Below are 20,168 nucleotides of genomic sequence, written 5' to 3' on the forward strand. Positions count from 1 at the left end.
CCTTAACCTATTTTTTCGCAAAAAGTTTCATTCGACAGGAGGTAAAGCTTTGCTGTTCATTAACCACTTTTCTTTGCGAAGTTTCTAAAGGCTGCCTTACACCTCGGGAAAATTTTCCGCCGGAATTTGGTCCCCGTGTATTTTAAAGGGAGCCGGGATTTTGATTTTCCGTGTCCAAATCCCGAAAACATCGCATATGCAAAAATGCATGGGGAAAAAATCCGAGGATCAAATTCCCGAGGTGTGAGGCTACCTTAAACAAGTTAAACTAAAATACGGCTTTAGCAATATGCGACTATTATTAGCAGTCCTAACAATATTTGCGTAATCTAACAAATATGCACTACCTTCGCGGATTATTATAATTCATGTAAACAACTAAAAGTAAACGCTTTCATTTATAAATGTAATATTTGATTAATTGGTTGCAAAAAATGTTCACGGTGCCTCTGTGGGAAACTATTATTTCATAAAAATAAGTTGAAATATTAACTACGCAAAAATGTGGACTCTCTTTTTTCATGTCATGGGTTAATTAAAATGTTGATTATCATGTTCTGTTCGTTGTCTTATGCTAGGTGTTTACTGTTCAGTCTGCACGACCTCTGGTCGGAGACGATGTTCCTGTACATATTTAAAAAATAACAGATTAACAAAGAAAGCTTTTTCACTCCTAACAATTGAAGTTGCATTGCTAACAGAGGAAGCTAACGTATAAGCCCGGCTTCCCCTCTTGAAGGAGGCGCATCTTATGGAACTCTCACCTCCCCGATCGGCTAGTGTAACAATAGGACCAAGCGGATATTGGTTAATCTGCGCTACTGACTAACAAATAACTTGTAGGATTGTTGTTTTGCCTTTCTCGTATACTAAGGATCATTCCAAAACCTTTTGATAGTAAGCTCGGAAACCCATAGTGTTATACACCCAGTTCTTTTTTTACACGGGTGGGTTTTAGTCGTTGACCTTTAGCATCAATGAAACTATGAGTCGACCCCACGAAAAAAATCACAATCAAAGAAAATTCAGGTGGTTTTTAAAAAGCTGTGAAAGTCCAGATTAACCGTGAAATTAATGAATACCAACCGTGTAAAAAATATTGGGTGTATACCAATCGACTCAGCTCGACGAATTGATGTGATGTCTGTATGTGTGTATGTGCAAAAATGCGAAACAAACTTTGTACACACCATTATTGCAACAAGTTGCATTCAACGTGGATTGTTGGAAAAAAAACCATGATTGATCTACCTAGCGGTGTTTGTGCCGTCCTCGTACATTAGATATATTTAATTGACTGTTTATTGACTGAGTTAATTGACTGAGAATATCTTAGCGTGTTTTTTGTATATACATCGTATTTTTGCCATAACTTTTGATCCCATAGTCCGATATGGCCAGTTTTCAATAGGAAACAATAGGTCGTATGAATAAAAAGTAGTAAGTTCAACTTTACTACATTTTCATTAGTAAATGTCACTTGTGGAACATGTTCGTATGAATAAAAGAGACTTTACTACACTACACATTTCGAACATACTACAAACAACTGATTCGGTATGAATAAAACAAGAGTTTACTACTGATTTCTTGTAGTCTGCTCAATACGTTGCTACTCATGTTTCAAATGCAGATTATTCATCAGAATCGAAGCGAATCGGCTTTGTTTTTAAAATCCAATTTAGGGAAAACAAACAAAACAAACATGTCTATTGTTGATTAGCCGCCAAAAAAAGATGAAATCATGATCGTCAACATGGGGTCTATTTTGTTTTGACGTTTCTCCGTGTACTAAATGGTAGTAAACTCAAGACAAAATTTTCAAAACGACCTATCTGCTTTTGTAAACAAAGATTCAAACGAAGATTTGACGAATCTGATAGCTCTCCCACGCAAACCAACACCATCAACAGGTAGCGGAATCCTTTACCTACCTATTGATGGTGTTGGTGTGCGTGGGAGAGCTATCAGATTCGTCAAATCGTCGTTTCAATCTTTGTTTACAAAAGCAGATAAGTCGTTTTGAAAATTTTGTCTCGAACTGTTCGAAAATGTTTTTATTCATAACAAACATGTAGTTTTCTCTGTGGACTTTATTTTTGAGTAGATACTACAAACGTTGAGTTTTGCTACTTTTTATTCATACGACCCAATGGGACAGGATTCCCCGTCGAATGCAATTTATTGCAAACAAATCGGATCAAGATAAGTGCCTAAAAGATGAGTGAGTTTTATTTTGCGCACATACATACACACACGCACACACATACACACATACATACATCATCTCAATTCGTCGAGCTGAGTCGATTGGTATATAACACTATGGGTTTCCGGACCTTCTATCACAAAATCGTCTTGGAAGTGAATATATAGCCTTTTCGTGTACGTTGGTGTATGAGAAAGGCAAAAATCATTTCATTTGCTTTCATCGTGCTGACCGTTTTATTAACTGACTATTTAATATTTTAATATTAGCCATGATTCAGCGCTTATAGCCCCTCGATTGCTAATAATAGAAAGTTTGACATGCTACTAGATTAAAATTACAAAGTAGGTCAAATAAGAGGTCAAATATTTAGTGAATGAGGAAGAAATACTGGTAGAGATGTAGGAAAATATTCAATTGACTAGATGGACATAACCTGACAGCGCTCTGAAACTTTGCTTTTTGTGGTTCAAATGTCACAATGATCTGATTGCAGGAGCGCACTCTAGATCAATTTCAATGCAATTGTTTTGGTTTTACTTCATCGTACATATATCTAGTTTTTCATATTAATTTTTTGTTGATTTTTATCGTTCAATATGACAAAGACAAAGATCTTATATTGCCAACATTTGGTATTTTCCCCTACAATTTTTGTATTAATAAGATAAATTATCTAATGCTCAGGGTTTGCAGAAATCGCTCTCAATGGATGACGAACAACGATAACAGAAAGGCAAAAACTGTTCCGAATCATAGCAAGCCAAGATAACAAATTTATCAAACTTGAATACAAGAGCGAAAAAAACAGAATCGGATAGGGAGCCTCCACAGAGAAGTGATGATTTTCGGTTTGTTTTGGCTCATTTTTTGTTGAAGACCGTGCAGCTGTGTAGAACAAGTTGAAATGCATCATCAGAACCAGTGGTCCCCGCGTCTGGAGCTTTATAAAATAAATGTATAATGAAAATCATGACAGCTTGCGAAAAAAGTTTCTCGCGGTGTGCTAAATATCTTTTGAATTCAATCCCTGCTAATGCTCAGGGAACTTTTGGATGGCGGAGCTCTGTAGCCACGTAACTTTTCGGTATGCTAAGGAAGGTGTCGCAGTTTTTTTTTATCGAAGTGGTATCCATTTCGCTATTATCGGTCATTGTCCTATGCAGTATTCTTATCTTCTTCTATATAATAAAAATGAGTTGAGATTTCCTTCCTGACGATTTAACTCGCGAACGGGTTGACCGATTTGTAAAACTTTTTCCCTAATCGATTCGTTTTGGGATCCGCAAGGTTTGTATATATAAACAGGGACATGCAAAAAAAATCATTTGAATACAATTTTGAGTCAGCTGTTGAGGAAAACAAAACAAACGCGCTGGAATTAATCTAGCGTGTGGTGCTGCAAATAGTTCATTGTGACATTTGCAACACCCGGCAAAGCTGGGTCTCTTTCTCTAGTCTATCTTCTATATAATAAAAATGAGTTGAGGTTTCCTTCCTGACGATTTAACTCGCGAACGGGTTGACCAATTTGCAAAATTTTCTACTTAATCGATTCGTTCTGGGATCCGCAAAGGTTTGTATATATAAACAGTTGGTGAACTAAACGGGGACATGCAAAAAAAATCATTTGAATACAATTTTAGGTCAGCTGTTGAGGTAAACAAAACAAACCCACCGAAATTGAGTGTGGACTGGAAACGCTGGATAACAACAAATTATTATTATTTATTTATTCAGACTAAAGGCCGAAGTATCCTGTGCGGAATAACAACAAAACACGGCAAAAATTGAGCCTAAATTTTCTGTTTTGCGAATGTTGTTGATATATGAGCATGTTATTAATAATAAAACAGATACCCTATATTTTTTAAAACTCAGTTTGCATCACTTTAAGCGTGTAATGAAAATATAGATTCTCAGAGCAAACGTCAAAACTTTAATTCTGAATACAAACAAAAAAGCGCTGACTTAAACATTTAAGGCGAGACGGAGTTCCACGAGTCAGCTACCACTACTTACATGGGAACACGGCTTTTCGAGACACTCATGCTCGCGCAGTCGCGCTATATTGGTACTTTCTAATACAGAGCGAGTCATCGAAGGTTGACAACGGAACAGATCAGCTTTATCTTATCATAATGATGCTAATATTTGGTTGCAAAAAAAAAAAAATCGTAATTTTATACGAATATCCAAATATCAATATGTATCTGAATTCTCGCAGACAATTCAATTCGATTGCCAGCCACATAGTATGTATCACAATGTATTATTTATTTATTTATCCAGACTAAGGCCGAAGTGGCCTGTGCAGTACATAAGAGTCTTCTCCACGTCTACACGTCGCCATGTATCACAATGTGCCACTATAATATTCCCAGGACACTGAGTTGTGCCCAGGCGAATGAGAGTAGCAAGAAGTCTAGGGTAGGCGCCAATCGCTCCAGGGGCGATGCCCTAGTCATCACGGCGGACGAGGCTAAGTACTCGGATGTTTTGAAGGCGATGAGGAGTGACGTCAAGCTCGGTGAACTCGGCGCCGACGTACGTCGAATAAGACGTACCCGGATGGGCGAGATGATACTCGAGCTGAAGCGGGGCGTCTCGCAAAAGGGCGCCGCCTACAAGAAGTTGGCGGAGGAGGTCCTAGGCGAGACGGTCAAGGTGAGGGCACCACGACGGAGGCAGAGATGGCATACTCCCCAGTGCGTATCAAGAGAAAGAGATTTCGCGCACAGCACACATTTACTTTCAGTGAGAGAGGGAGTGTGCGCTGTTATGTTTCTCCACTCAAACGATACGCACGATCCCGGCTATTCCACACAGTTCGCATCGAATGTGTGCGAAAGCAAAAGTGAGAAGAGCCAAAAATCCACGCACAACAGATAAAATAAAATAAGAGCACAGTTAAGCGCGCAGTGCTGAGTGCGCAGAGCAGCGTACGCAGATCACACTGCCCTTAAGTCACTGCGATAATGAAATGTTAAATGAATGGAAATCAAATAAGCTACAAAACGGTTGATTTGGTGTTACACGGTGAGAAGACTTTAACCATTAGGAGCTGTTCACAAATTACGTAACGGGGATAGGGGATAAGGGTAGAGATCACACCGAGCATGACGATTCATACAAAAAAATGAAACCACTTACACAAAAAGTATTACGAAGGGTGGTCAAAAATTGCTAAATTTAGCGTTACGTAATTTGTGGCAAACCCATACGAACCATTAGAGGTTCAAGCTCATGTCGAAAGTATAATAATATAAATTTGAGTTGATAAAACCTTGTGGTGAGCAAAGTTGGTACTTTCCGTTTTTGTGCATTTTACCTAAATTTGGCTTCTTCCATTGTGAAGGCAGATTCAAATGAAATGAACCCTTTATTGAGTTGATTTGCGGTTCCGTTAGGGAATAATAATTCCCAAAAGAATCAAGTAAATGGGGTGCAGAAAGCGTTGCGTGATATTTTGATTTTTTTTAAACTTTATTATTGTGTATTTAATTCTAGATTAAGCTCAATACCGCATGATATTTTGAGCGAATAAGACATTACCGCAGAAGTACCTTATTCTGCGCACACAGGGCCTGATTCTGTGAACTTTTTTTTATAAACTCATATAAAGGAAAATATTTCAAATACACCCAGGTTTTTATTTACACGGTTGGAATTCATTAATTTCTCGGTAAATATTTTTTTTAAATAAAGTTGGTTTTTCAAAAATGGTTGAAATATTATTTTTACGTTTTTATCAATTCGATTTTATGAAAGTAGTTAAATTTCCAATGGAAAAGGTGTATGTCAATTTTTTTCTAAGTGCAGCCGTTTCTGGGATACAACGGTTTGAAGATAAAACAAATCGATTTTTCAAATTTCCAGTCTTTTTCGAATGTTTTTGAAATCTTTTTAACATAGAAACAAATGTTACTGGAATCATCGATATTTATTGTCCAAGATGCTAGTAATGGTGCAGTGGTTGGTCATTTTCATGGTAAGAGGCCCTCCTACAAAGCAAGACCATGCTGAGGGTGACTGGGTTCGATTCCTGGTGCCAGTCTAGCCAATTTTCGGATTGGAAATTGTCTCGACTTCCCTGGGCATAAAGTATCATCGTGCTAGCCTCATGATATACGAATGCAAAAATGGTAACCTGGTTTAGAAACCTCGCAGTTAATAACTGTGGAAGTGCTTAATGAACACTAAGCTGCGAGGCGGCTCTGTCCCAGTGTGGGGATGTAATGCCAATAAGAAGAAGAAGAATAAGAATGTTATGGGAGACAATCTTAAATAATTTATTCTACGAAATACAACCTCAGGGTCAACTATTTTGGGAAAGAATCTTTCAACCATACTAATATTTGACATATGTTACAGCGGAAGGCTTTTATTCAATATTGACCATCAGGATGGACAAATATTGAAAATAAATTCAAATTTTTTTTTTACCGAACCAATAGTAGAGGACACGGTATTGGTTGTAGTATGTGAACTTGTATTTACTATGTTTTGGGCTTACATGAACTAAGAAATAAAGCCATGAGTTACAGGTTTTTAGTTCTAACAGCGAGTTTTCTTGAAAACTCCAGCCGATTTTGTTTTTCTCAAATCTAACTTTTGATTTCAACACGTCTAAAGTTTAAGGAGCAGGGGGTCTAACATTTTGTGACAGTGTGTACATAAGGTATACCTAGACATACTAGAATAAGAGATCGGCGAAGACGCCATCTTGTTTCCAATCGAACGGTTGAAAAACTTTGAAAAGTAGTAGACGTCATAGAATTACCCCTTAGCTCACAAAATTTTCAGGAGTACTGGAGTTTTTTGGAACATTTTAATTTACAATTGATGTTGATTTGAATTTTATTGTCTCCAGCCTATGATTATTCATTCTCTTCCTTTTCTATGCTACTAGCTAACTATAACACGCGATCGTTGCACGAATATTTATTTTTGGTTACAATATTACATATCATTATATGAAATCAATTTTGCTACATTAACAGCACAAACAAAATCAGCAAGATTTTGTTGGATTTCAGCAATAAAATATTAGTGTGAGGAGGTTTTTTTTAAAGTTAAGCGAAAATTGTTGAACGAAATACAGTGTCAAAGAAAATAAATGCGCGTTGTGAACAGCACATACAAAATTTCCATACGAATCAAATTTTTTTCGCAATATTGTCGGTTTTAGCCGTGATTTTCACATGATAAAATAACCTAAGAACCTAAATATCTATCGGAAGTTATAACAGAACAGAAGGAATGAAGAAAATCCATCTAGCCATTTTGCGGATACGAACGCAGATCAACTCATTTCTATATAGAAGAAAAAAGAAGATAATAATTGGGCCTCCACATTATGCTTCCAGGAAATTTAACGGCATTCAACTTTGTTGTCACGTTTGAAATTAAATTAGTTTTAACCAAAAGTCAAAATTATTATTTACGGAAAAACAGTAAAAGCGCAAAAGTTCATTTCTTCAACGTTTAGAATAATTCCCATTTCATTTCTAATTCAAGAAAACAACAAAAAAATGCAAATGTCGTTAACCTGCATTGAATTGCAAAGACATTTCTTAAACTACCCCATATGTGGGACCTTCATCTTCACGAAAATAATCCATTGGCAAGACACAAAACAAGCAAACCAACTTATTGATCGACGCTCATATACTGCACTTAGCATTAGCACGTCGATTAATTAGCTTTTTCTTTAACACTGCGAGAGCACAGAAAAGTGCACGCAGCAGTGTACGCGCAGCGCTGCGGCACTGAGCCATCAGTTGCTCCCGCTCGGATACGACGCAGAACCGAAGGCAGCCATTCGCAACGCAGCAGCTCTCACATAAAATGTTTAGTTGCTCACACAAACCTCACTCTCGCGCAGCGTCATGGAGCTTGCGAGTGAGTGGCTGGTTTTGTTCGCAGTAGTGAGAAACAGCGCTCTACACACAAATTGTTGGAAGATGTGTGCTCTGCGTGGATCGTGCGTGCGTTATGCCAACCCTGGACGGAGGTGCATCTAAGGGTGAAAGACCTGGACGAGATCACTGAAGTCGAAGAGCTCGTCACGGCACTGCGGCGACAGTGTGAAGTGGGGACGACCACCGCAGCCGATCGGCTACGGAAAGGTCCGGCAGGGACGCAGGTAGCATTGGTTCGGCTATCTGCAGCGGACGCCTCCAAGGTAGTCAAGTTAGGGAGCGTCAAGGTGGGATGGTCGGTATGCCCTGTGCGCATATACGAGCAACCCGAAGTTTGCTTCAAGTGCCTGGAACCGGGGCATAAGCAATGGGACTGCAAAGGCCCTGACAGAAGCAATCTCTGCCGACGCTGCGGATTGGAGGGACATAAGGCACAATGCTGCACGAACCCTCCCAATTGTTTGATTTGTTCCAGCAAAGCTGTGAACGGCAAGCACCCCATGGGGGGTTCGATGTGCCCGGCGTTTAAGCGTGCTGCAAAATCACAGTGCAGGTAACGCAGCTGGCTTGCTCGGCCTCGCCCGAGTGTTTGGTGTGCGCAGGTTTAGAGGAAACGGCGGAACACGTGTTGTTCGTGTGCTCACGTTTTCGCGCAATGCATGACCACATGCTTGCCTCATGTGGTCTGGACACTACCCCGGACAACCTAGTTCGGAGGATGTGTAAAGATGAAGTTGGCTGGAACGCCGTTTTATCGGCTATCGCCCAAATCGTCTCGGAGCTACACAGAAGGTGGCGCGTGGACTCAAGGATGGCTAGTTCAGGCGCAAATAAGAGGTGGTCCAAGGGATCGGAGTCGGCTTCATGGGTCATACCGGTGGTCATGCTCTGTGGTCGAACTCGATCCTTTTATCGAACAAAGGGCCGCGCGAAGAACAACATGGTATCGTCGCTTTCGCGGCGTCGGTCAACCGTCCTGTAGTCCTGCCTCCCTCGGTGATCCCTAACCCCGCACTTCCTGGTCAACCCAGGATCTCTGTTGAGCAGATTCCCCCTCCATTGTTTAGGAAGAAAAAAAAAAAAAAAAAAAGGACATTGAGTTGTAAGGACTATCGGAAAATAATTATCTACTGCAGTAGTGGTAAATCTTTAAACTAAATTAATGTGACCACACGCTGCATTTTTCAACTTTGTTTTACAAATTTATTACAATTCATACAGACTTTCTGACCCAACGAATACCTTCCTCATTATCCAACTCCTTGGTACCTTTGAGGGTGTCGCTAAGTCGGGGGCCTCTCGTTAAGACACCTTTGCGTGGTGTGTTACGGTGTAAGATCTACCTCGGTCACATTGTCAACTACAGGCAAATCCTGACCCAACGAATACCTTTCCCAATATCCAACTCCGTGGTACACCCGATTCTTTTTTTACACGTAAAAAAAGTTTTCAGTTCAAAATTTGAAAATCCGTGTAAAAAAAGTTTTATGATTTCTCGACGAATCATGCAAGATGGAGCAACTTTGCAAAAAAATGTGTATGGGATTTTTTTTACACGGTCTTGTAAAAAAAAACGTGTAAAAACAGAATCGAGTTTTCTTATGGGGGTGTCGCTGAGTAGGGGGCCTCTCGATAAGTAAGTACTACACCAACACTTCCTTCCCCTCCCAAGTTACGGTGAAGAAGGGCGTGACCAGGAGTAGTAATCCTCATGCTTTTGTGATTTTTATCCTAGATTGAAATCAAGAACCACACCCGCCTGGATTTCTGATAGCAATCTGAATAAGGGTTTCAAAAGAAAAACATAAGTATCACTAGTGTCCAATCTACGAAGTACACCGTAACTATGCTATGCTATGCTTAGCATTACCCATTGTTTGCTATTAAAAATTGGCCCAATTGGACACCGGGTGAATTTCAAAATTGCTTTTTTTTCAATAATGGTGGCAATGCATAGTAATTAATACAAAATGATAGACAAATGCGATTTATAGCATTAAGATTAACAGTGTTACGATGTAATTCGTAGATTCGACACTAGTGATACTCATGTTTTACTTTTGAGATCCTTATCTAGAATGCTATAAGAAATCAAGAAGGGGAATGGTCCTTGATTCCAGTCTTAAACAAAAATAACAAAAGCATGAGGATTACTACTCCTGGCCACGCTCATCTTCATCGTACCTAGGGAGAGGAAGGAAGTGTTGATGTGGGACTCACTTAACGAGAGGCCCCCGACTTAGCGACACCCTCATAAGTACCAAGGAGTTGGATAATGAGGAAGGTATTCGTTGGGTCAGAAAGTCTGTATGAATTCTCGCTTAACTTTTCAAAAGGACCTAAGTAACATTTTTTTCATGAATTAATTTGAATAGCGCAATCAACAGACCAACATTTAAGCTGTTGATTGCTGTATTCAAATTAATTCATGAAAAAAATGTTACTTAGGACCTTTTGAAAAGTTAAGCGAGAATTGTAATAAATTTGTAAAACAAAGTTGAAAAATGCAGCGTGTGGTCACATTAATTTAGTTTAAAGATTTACCACTACTGCAGTAGATAATTATTTTCCGATAGTCCTTACAACTCAACGTCCTTTTTTTTTTTTCATCCTGGGTTGACCAGGAAGTGCGGGGTTAGGGATCACCGAGGGAGGCAGGACTACATTCCCGACTTGCTAAACCGTTTCCATTGCCGCCAAGCCCATAATCCCTTCGGTACAACCAGAAAGTAATGCTTCAAAGGGGGGCCAGTGCACAACGCACCCTCGAGGTTAGCTGCGTGTCCTTGCAGCACCGAACATCGTAACTCGCTTTTTAGAAGAACACCATGGTATCGTGCCAGCGCGTTGCCGGCTTTTCAGGTGGCCTTACCACACCCTATGTCCTCGGAAGGTGGGCAGGGTCGACTTCGCGCCTGCTTCCCTCTGCACGACTGGTATCAAGAATGATGATGCCGCGTGCACCCCAAATTGACCTTTCTGCGATAGGGCCTATTCGCCAGCACACAGAGGGACTTGCCGACGCGGTGCCTACGCCTGCCCCAGCCTTGACGAGGACCCCTTTCCGTCCTCGGGCTCGGAACCCGCCCGGTTGACCGACGCCGCGAAAGCGACGATACCATGTTGTTATTCGCGCGGCCACTTGTTCGGTAAAAGGATCGATTTCGACCACAGAGAATGACCACCGGTATGACCCATGAAGCCGACTCCGATCCCTTGGACCACCTCTTAGTTGCGCCTGAACTAGCCATCCTTGAGTCCACGCGCCACCTTCTGTGTAGCTCCGAGACGATTTGGGCGATAGCCGATAAAACGGCGTTCCAGCCAACTTCATCTTTACACATCCTCCGAACTAGGTTGTCCGGGGTAGTGTCCAGACCACATGTGGCAAGCATGTGGTCACGCATTGCGCGAAACCGCACACACTCAACCGTGCTATATTGCAGACGCCTACCTCCCAAGCTGACCGTGTATCCATCTACTACCAGTACGTGAGGGGACTGAGGACGAAAATCAACGATTTGTTTCTGGCTGTGGCGGATTGCAACTACGACGTCATAATACTGACCGAGACCGGATTAAACGATTGCATCGATTCTCTGCAAATTTTCGGATCGTCATTCAGTGTGTTTCGCTGTGACCGAAATCGTATAAACAGCAACAAGACAAGTTTCGGCGGAGTCCTGATAGCAGTTAATCATCGTTATTCCTGTGTGCAAGTCCGCACATGTTTTGGTGAAAGACTTGAGCAGATATTTGCTGATATCACCATTGGGTGTCGTCATCTATTGGTTGGTGCCGTCTATATTCCGCCTGATCGTAGCCACAATGTGGAACTGTTTGACGAACATGTAGCCTCCGTCCGTGAACTGTGCGACATTGCTTCCTTTGATGACCATGTGCTGATTTGCGGGGATTATAACCAGCCCCGTCTACAGTGGATTCAGAATGCTGATGATAACGTGCTGATTGCTGACACTTTGTCTGTTCCTGCATCAAGTGCTGCACTGCTGGACGGAATGGATTTCATGAATATGACCCAGATTAATTACCATCGTAATCAATTAGATCGTACACTGGACCTTGTGTTCTGTTCCGATAATTATAAACCAAACGTCAACCCTGCTGTAGTTGCTTTGTTGCCCGTTGGTACGCATCATCCTCCGTTGGAAATATCTATCCCATCGCGACGTGAATTCCCGACTGATTACTCGCACGGTACAGACGATAAGCCAGGCCTGGATTTTGGTAAGGTAGATTATGAGTTACTCTGCAGTGATCTTCAAAATATCGATTGGGATTGTTTAAATGTGAGTCAGAATGTTAACGAAATGGCGAGTAAATTCTGTTTTATCGTTCAACAATGGTTGCAAGCCAATGTTCCTGCTCAGCGGCCCCCAAAGTCACCTGCTTGGAGTACCTCGTTACTTAGAAAGCTGAAACGCGAGAGAAATACCAGTCAACGAAAGCATCGTGCTCAACGGTCTCTGGAGAGCAAACTTCGTTTCCAATGTGCTAGTAATGCTTACTGCAGCTTGAATTCGGATTTGTATAAGGCCCACGTAATGAGAGTGCAAACCAATCTCAAGCGTAATCCCAAAAGCTTTTGGAAGTTCGTCAACAGTAAAAGGAAAAACTCATCTATTCCAAAGAATGTGGTATATGACAACGCTGAAGCGAAAACATCTGCGGAATGTTGTGAACTCTTTGCAAGATTTTTTGAATCCGTATTCAATCAAAGCTCTGCCACCGACGCCGAAGCTGCATCCGCCTCGTTAGACGTTCCATTGGACTTGATAGCCTAACAACATTCGTGATCACCCCGGCAATGGTCATCGCTGCTGCTAAAAAGTTGAAAAGCTCTCTGTCTCCGGGTCCAGATGGGATTCCATCTGTTATATTTTGTCGCTGCTCCACTGTTTTCGCCGAGCCTCTCGCTTCTATTTTCTCCCGCTCACTCGATGATGGCATCTTTCCGGAGATTTGGAAGCAATCCTATATGTTTCCTGTCTTCAAAAATGGTGACAGAAAGGAAGTCAGAAACTACAGGGGAATAACAAGCTTATCAGCTGCGTCCAAGCTATTCGAAATAATCGTCAGTGAGGTGATTCTTAGTAAATCGAAGAACTACATCTCAACCGATCAGCACGGTTTTATGCCAGGAAGATCGGTCACTACGAACTTGTTAGTTTTTACTAACACGTGCGTGAATGCCATGGAAAGCAAGGCTCAAGTAGATGTTATCTACACTGACTTGAAAGCAGCCTTTGATAAGATCGACCATAGTATGCTGCTGATCAAACTTTTTCGTCTCGGTATCTCCACTAAATTTGCATCATGGTTGAGCTCTTACCTAACTGGAAGAAAACTACGAGTGAAAATTGATTCCTGCGTTTCATCGTGCTTCTGCAGTGGTTCTGGTGTGCCCCAGGGAAGCAACTTGGGGCCCTTGTTGTTCACGTTGTACTTCAACGATGTCGCTGCAAAACTAGGACTTGATTGCAAAATCATCTATGCAGATGATCAGAAAATTTTTTTGGTGATACGATCGGCTGATGATTGTCACCGATTACAGAGTTTACTGGATCTGTTCGTTGCCTGGTGCCATCGGAACCGACTTATTATCAGTGTTCCGAAATGTTCCGTGATGACGTTCCATCGATTGAAGGAGCCAATATTGTTCGATTATCGGATAGACGACACGATACTTGATAGAGTTGAGATGGTTTCCGATCTAGGAGTCATGTTGGATCCAAAGCTGACATTCAATTCTCATTATACAGCGATAATCTCCAAAGCAAATCGTCAGCTGGGCTTTATTGCTAAAATTGCCAAAGACTTTACCGATCCATATTGCTTGAAGTCTCTGTATTGTGCGCTTGTACGACCTATCCTTGAGACCGCTTCTGTTATCTGGACGCCAAATGATGTATCATGGTCCTTAAGAATTGAACGTGTTCAGCGGAGGTTCATTTGGTTGGCATTACGTAGTTTGCCCTGGCGTGACCTATTGAATCTTCCAGCTTACCCTGATCGCTGTAAACTGCTTGGTATGGACACCCTTGAAAGAAGAAGAAAAATTCAGCAGGCAACATTCGTTGCCAAGGTACTGAACAACGAAATTGATTCTCCGCAGCTGCTTGCGCTTCTGGACTTCCGCGCAATTCAACGTCCTCTCCGGCAACGATCACTGCTACAGGACAGGTTCCATCGAACGGCGTTCGACTACAATGAGCCACTATCGTCGATGATCCGGACGTTCACGGTAGTTGAGGATCTATTCGATTTTAACCAAACAAGCACACGCTTCAAAAAGAAGATTTATCGTTCGTCATTGCTGTAGGTGTAATTATCGTGTGTTATGACAAGTTATGTAGAGTATTTTATTCATTAAGACATTGTAGTCAGATGGATCAGCACTAAATAAATAAATAAAAACGTGTTCCGCCGTTTCCTCTAAACCTGCGCACACCAAACACTCGGGCGAGGCCGAGCAAGCCAGCTGCGTTACCTGCATTTTGATTTTGCAGCACGCTTAATCGTCGGGCACATCGAACCCCCTATGGGGTGCTTGCTGTTCACAGCTTTGCTGGGACAAATCAAACAATTGGGAGGGTTCGTGCAGCATTGTGCCTTATGTCCCTCTAATCCGCAGCGTCGGCAGAGATTGCTTCTGTCAGGGCCTTTGCAGTCCCATTGCTTGTGCCCCGGTTCCAGGCACTTGAAGCAAACTTCGGGTTGCTCGTATATGCGCACAGGGCATACCGACCATCCCACTTTGACGCTCCCTAACTTGACTACCTTGGAGGCGTCCGCTGCAGATAGCCGAACCAATGCTACCTGCGTCCCTGCCGGACCTTTCCGTAGCCGAACGGCTGCGGTGGGCGTCTCCACTTCACACTGTCGCCGCAGTGCCGTGACGAGCTCTTCGACTTCGGTGATCTCGTCCAGGTCTTCAACCCTTAGATTCACCTCCGTCGTGAGTGCCCTCACCTTGACCGTCTCGTCTAGGACTTCCTCCGCCAACTTCTTGTAGGCGGTTGAAATTTTCACAGTAGCTTCTTGGAACAAAAAACTTTATTTTGAGAGGGTATATCTCTCATAAAATGATTTCGATTTTTTTCATATAAGTATGGTCCACCTTAATACACATATACAGACATCACCTCGGTTCGTCGAACTGAGTCGATCGGTATAAGATACTATGGGTCTCCGGGCCTTCTATCAAAAGTTCCTTTTTGCAGTAATCCTTTAGCCTTTCGGTACAACTTTGTTGTACGATGAAGGCAAAAAAATATATACCGCGAAATTTGATTATTGACGGGGAATTCAATTTTTTAGTAAAATATTGAACTTTCCTAGAAAATTCTCAAAAAATGTTAAGTTCCGAAACTCTTTCATCTTAATGATAATGTTTTTTTATTTCTTTGTCCCTAGTAAGTCCAGTTCAAAAAGAAGAAATCATAAAGGTATTGTTTTATCAAGTTTTATTTAAAACAAATCGTTTCATTTCTATTGCTCATTGCATCAATCGCAACAATGCTGTAACGTCTTTCAGTTTGGAATATTTCATAATCTACTTGCTGATACTGTTATTACGCTTCCAAATATCAATATGAATCTGAATACTCGCAGACAATTCAATTCGATTGCCAGCCACATAGTATGTATCACAATGTGTCACTTTAATATTCCCAGGACACTGAGTTGTAAGGACTATCGGAAAATAATTATCTCCAGCAGTAGTGGTAAATCTTTATACTAAATTCAAGTGTCTATACATAAACTACGCGCTTGGGCGATTTACGTGGTCCAATCGAAACGCGCTAGACACATATAGCTGATAGTGTCTGATAATAGTACATAAAAATATTACCCCCACTACTTTTTTACGTTCCCCTCTCAAACTTAGAATTTATTGATAAATAAGCCCCTGATGTCGGCGCTTTGTCAGTTCTTCATTTCCGGTGCATCCAGTTGGATGTTCCTTTCTCATCGAAGGACCTGTGTTTTGTGGTCATTGTTTAATGTGAAGATTGTCATGGAATATTGTGATTAACTTTAGCGGCATGGATCAATAAAAGAACTGTGATTCCCTGTTTTGTATGAAGCAGAAAAATTGCAACAATCTCATGTTTGATAGTTTTTGCGAAGAATAATCTGTGAACGTGTCGAGCCAAGGTATATGGAAATGCTTACAACTGTTATAATCGAGATACTAGAAGTCATGTCATAAAGTTTTGTACCCTAAATCATATGGACAAATGTGAATATTTTTGCATCTTTATTCAAAATTCGCAAATAAAACTACGTTAATGCAGCACTGTGATAAAAATAGCGATTAATGTTGGTCATTATGTTTATTATTTTTGATTAGAATTTGCAAATAAGATCGTTGCATAGAAAACGAACTGCTAAACCAGGCTTGGGCTATTCAGACAAGCTACTGATATTGATGCTTTGTATGCGCTGTACGTATAATCCTGAACAGCTTTGAGTTCATTCGCAAAATAAGTGACGCATTGCGGGAGGTACCTACATAAAATAATCGTTCATACTAAATGTGTAAAGAATAATAATATGTTGTAGAACTGAATTTTACTTCTATATATATATGAATAAAAATAGTGATCTTGACTCTATCCTTAACTCCGTGTTACTTATGAGAGTTTCGCTAAGGGTCTGTCTCAATTGGATAATTAAACTGAAATTAAACTTAAAAGTAACATTTCAATAATTATCAAATAACCCTGCTCGCAGAGCAAGATTACTTTTGACAGATATCGAATCATTTTCCATCGATGTCCTATTGGAATTGCTGGGTAGCACCAGCCATTCTTATAACGGGGTGATTTTTTAATTTTCGAACTGTCACTTTTAAGGGTCTGTCTCATTTGGAGAATTAAACTTAAAAGTGACAGTTCGAAAATTAAAAAATCACCCCGTTATAAGAATGGCTGGTGCTACCTAAAGACACTATATACAAAGACGCGAAATCTGATCCCTGAGCAAATAATTCGACAGGCAACCTTGAATGCGCAACACTGCTCATATTGCATAAAGTTTTCAAATTGGTGTAAATGATTTTTCTAATTTCAAAAAAAATATTAGTAATGCTTTTACCCACGCAAATCAGGTAGCAAATGAAATACAAACAAGTTGAGAGTCATTTTCTACCATTTGTAGGGGTTTATTAGGCTATATTGACCCAAAAATATTACAACAATAGTTTAAACATGTTTATTTTCGGAAGTTAAATTAGCCCCTACCAAATGTTGTGCGTGATTTTTTGGAATGACAGGTCTTCTGCTCGATTGGAACAGCACTGACAGTTAATGTGGAATTCCAATTGGAACATTTCCCGTCTTTGTTTATAGTGTCTTTAGTGCTACCCAGCAATTCCAATAGGACATCGATGGAAAATGATTCGATATCTCTCGGGTACTTATTCAAAAGGACGTATGTGATTTTGTAAACAAAGATCCGAACGTCGATTTGTCCAATCTGATGGCACTCCCACGCAAACCATCACCACAGGCAGGTAGGAGAAGGCTTCGGCTACCAGTTGGTGTTGTTGGTTTGCGTGGGAGTGCCATCAGATTGGACAAATCGACGTTTGAATCTTTGTTTACAAAATCACATACGTCCTTTTGAATAAGTACCCGAGATCTGTCAAAAGTAATCTTGCTCTGCGAGCAGGGTTATTCGATAATTATTGAAATGTCACTTTTAAGTTTAATTTCAGTTTAATTATCCAATTGAGACAGACCCTAAGTCGGTTGCCATTTTAGGTACCACGTCGATACTTTCTTTCTCTTTTTGCCGAATGCATTTTGTTGCGAGAAAATCGGTATATAAAAAGTTGGATAATGTTATTTTAGCTGTTGTGCACACATACATACGGGCAGATAGACATTTTGTTCAGTATGTGCTGAGTCGATTGGTATATGACAATATGTGTGTCGTAGCGGTAGCCTTCCATGAAACCCAACTTAATTTCACCGGGGACACGGCAGGTATTTTCGTCTGTTTGTCATAGTCTCGAAAACCAATAAAAGAGACGCTTTGTAAAACTCATACGTACCAAATCGTAAGCTCAGGAGAAACGTTCTGCTATAGTGGAGTTCTAGCAAATGTACGTTGCTTTCGTTGGTTTTTCTCTCATTTAGGCAGGACACCAGCCTTATATGGATTGATGCACCATTTACTTAGTAATTTTGAAACGCTACGGCCGATCGTTATCAAATTAAAAAGCGATCAACTAGGCTTTCCCCCTGCCGAATGCAACTTGTTGCGAGAAAATCAATTAAGGTGATTATACAATAAAGCCAGAAATCGGCCATTTTGTAAACCACATGCTTTTCCAATATTTTTTTCAAGAGCACGAGATGAAAGAACCATAACGCGTATGGGGCTGAAATAATGGTAGATCGTTTGCTTAGTTATGCTGAACAATCATAATTAGAGTTTCGGCACTATACGAAAACTATTACGCCAGATTTGGGCTTTTGGGCTGTTGGAATTGTATGTAGATATACGTGTGGTGAATTTGAAATTCGCCACGGGCCTCATTATATAATCACCTTAAGGATTTTTGTATGAAAGTTGATTTTTTTTCAAATTTTGTTTGCACACACATGAATGCGCTACCGCCATTTCTGGATCACCTCAAGTTCGTAAGAAGGTTTCCCTCTATATTTCTACACAAGTCACTCAGTGGGGTATGGCCCTTACTTCTTCTTCTTACTGGCATTATATCCCCACACTGGGACAGAGCCGCCTAGCAGCTTAGTGTTCATTCAGCACTTCCACAGTTATTAACTGCGAGGTTTCTAAGCCAAGTTACCATTTTTGCATTGAGGCTAACACGATGATACTTTTATGCCCAGGGAAGTCGAGACAATTTCCAATCCGAAAATTGCCTAGACCGGCACCGGGAATCGAACCCAGCCACCCTCAGCATGGTCTTGCTTTGTAGCCGCAAGTCTTACCGCACGGCAGAGGAGGGCATGGCCCTTACGTGAACAGTTTAACTTCTCATTCTACTTTCGTGCTCTTCAAGATAAGCTTCTCCGATGGAAGTGTCTTGGGCTATTCTACCATCTTGTAGACGCGGCGTTCGTAATTGATGTGTGTTGTACGAAAACCGATCGTTTCTGCTTGTAGGTAACTGAATGGCGCGTTTCCACTCTGAAAAATCTTCGTCATTTTTAACTGAAAACAAATGTGGTTCTCATCAACCATACTTTTCACGTAAGAATGACCTGAATGACATGTAACATGGACAAAATTTTGCTCCTTTGTGTTACGTGATTTATCAAGTAAATCTGACTAGATTTTCCAGTACTAATGATGTAAAGTTTTAGAGTAGTTACGTGTTTGATCAGGTGAACCTGAGGTGACATCAGGTAACCACTTTGTACATGGTTTGAAATATATTGCAATGTGATTTTGAAATGAATGAAAAATAGATCAGTGACTGCCCGTAAATAGGAGACCTCTTCGCGTTGTTGATGCATTTGATGCAAAATGATGTTTTGATCATTAGACAGGGAAAGCCGTCATTTGGCCATTGCGCTTCTGAGTTATTGCAAAAACACTGTTGGAGAAAAAATCAAAGTTACGACGAATGTTGAATAAAATTTATCAGATTTGTTAAGAAATAATGCCATTAAGGATGAGATTGAAAATTGCTACTATTTCCCCTGTTAAATCGGTGAAATCAATCTAAAAGTAGTCCACTCTTGAAAGTTGAATCATGGAATAGAAATTTTATAATAACGCTACCAAAAAACTGTAGTTCGAGATTTCATGTAGCTTCATCTTCTTCCACAATATTTTTCTTGATATTTTTTTCCAAGCATGGAACGTACAGGTTTGGAAAATCTCCGACTGGTTGCTCCTGAAATATTACTTACCTCTGCGAGGCCTAATTATGTTTAGGTTGTGTCATTCATTCATACGTAAGTGTCAAGTCATTCTTATGTGAAAAGCATGATGGATGAGAACCACATTAGTTTTCAGGTAAACCTGAC

General features: G+C 40.6%; 2 protein-coding genes across 4 annotated transcripts in view; both read left to right on the forward strand.

Annotated features, from left to right (window-relative positions):
• Positions 1–12,938, forward strand: part of LOC134209555 (uncharacterized) — a 41,441-nt gene extending 28,503 nt beyond the window's left edge. The window contains exon 2 of the mRNA XM_062685541.1: positions 11,580–12,938. Within this exon, the coding sequence (XP_062541525.1) occupies positions 11,580–12,938 (1,359 nt within the window). The remainder of the gene's footprint in view (positions 1–11,579) is intronic.
• Positions 1–20,168, forward strand: part of LOC134211681 (heterogeneous nuclear ribonucleoprotein K) — a 78,411-nt gene that overhangs the window by 27,972 nt on the left and 30,271 nt on the right. The gene's annotated exons all lie outside the window — the stretch shown is intronic.

The sequence above is a fragment of the Armigeres subalbatus genome, chromosome 2, assembly GCF_024139115.2.
Source record: "Armigeres subalbatus isolate Guangzhou_Male chromosome 2, GZ_Asu_2, whole genome shotgun sequence".
NCBI lineage: Eukaryota > Metazoa > Arthropoda > Insecta > Diptera > Culicidae > Armigeres > Armigeres subalbatus.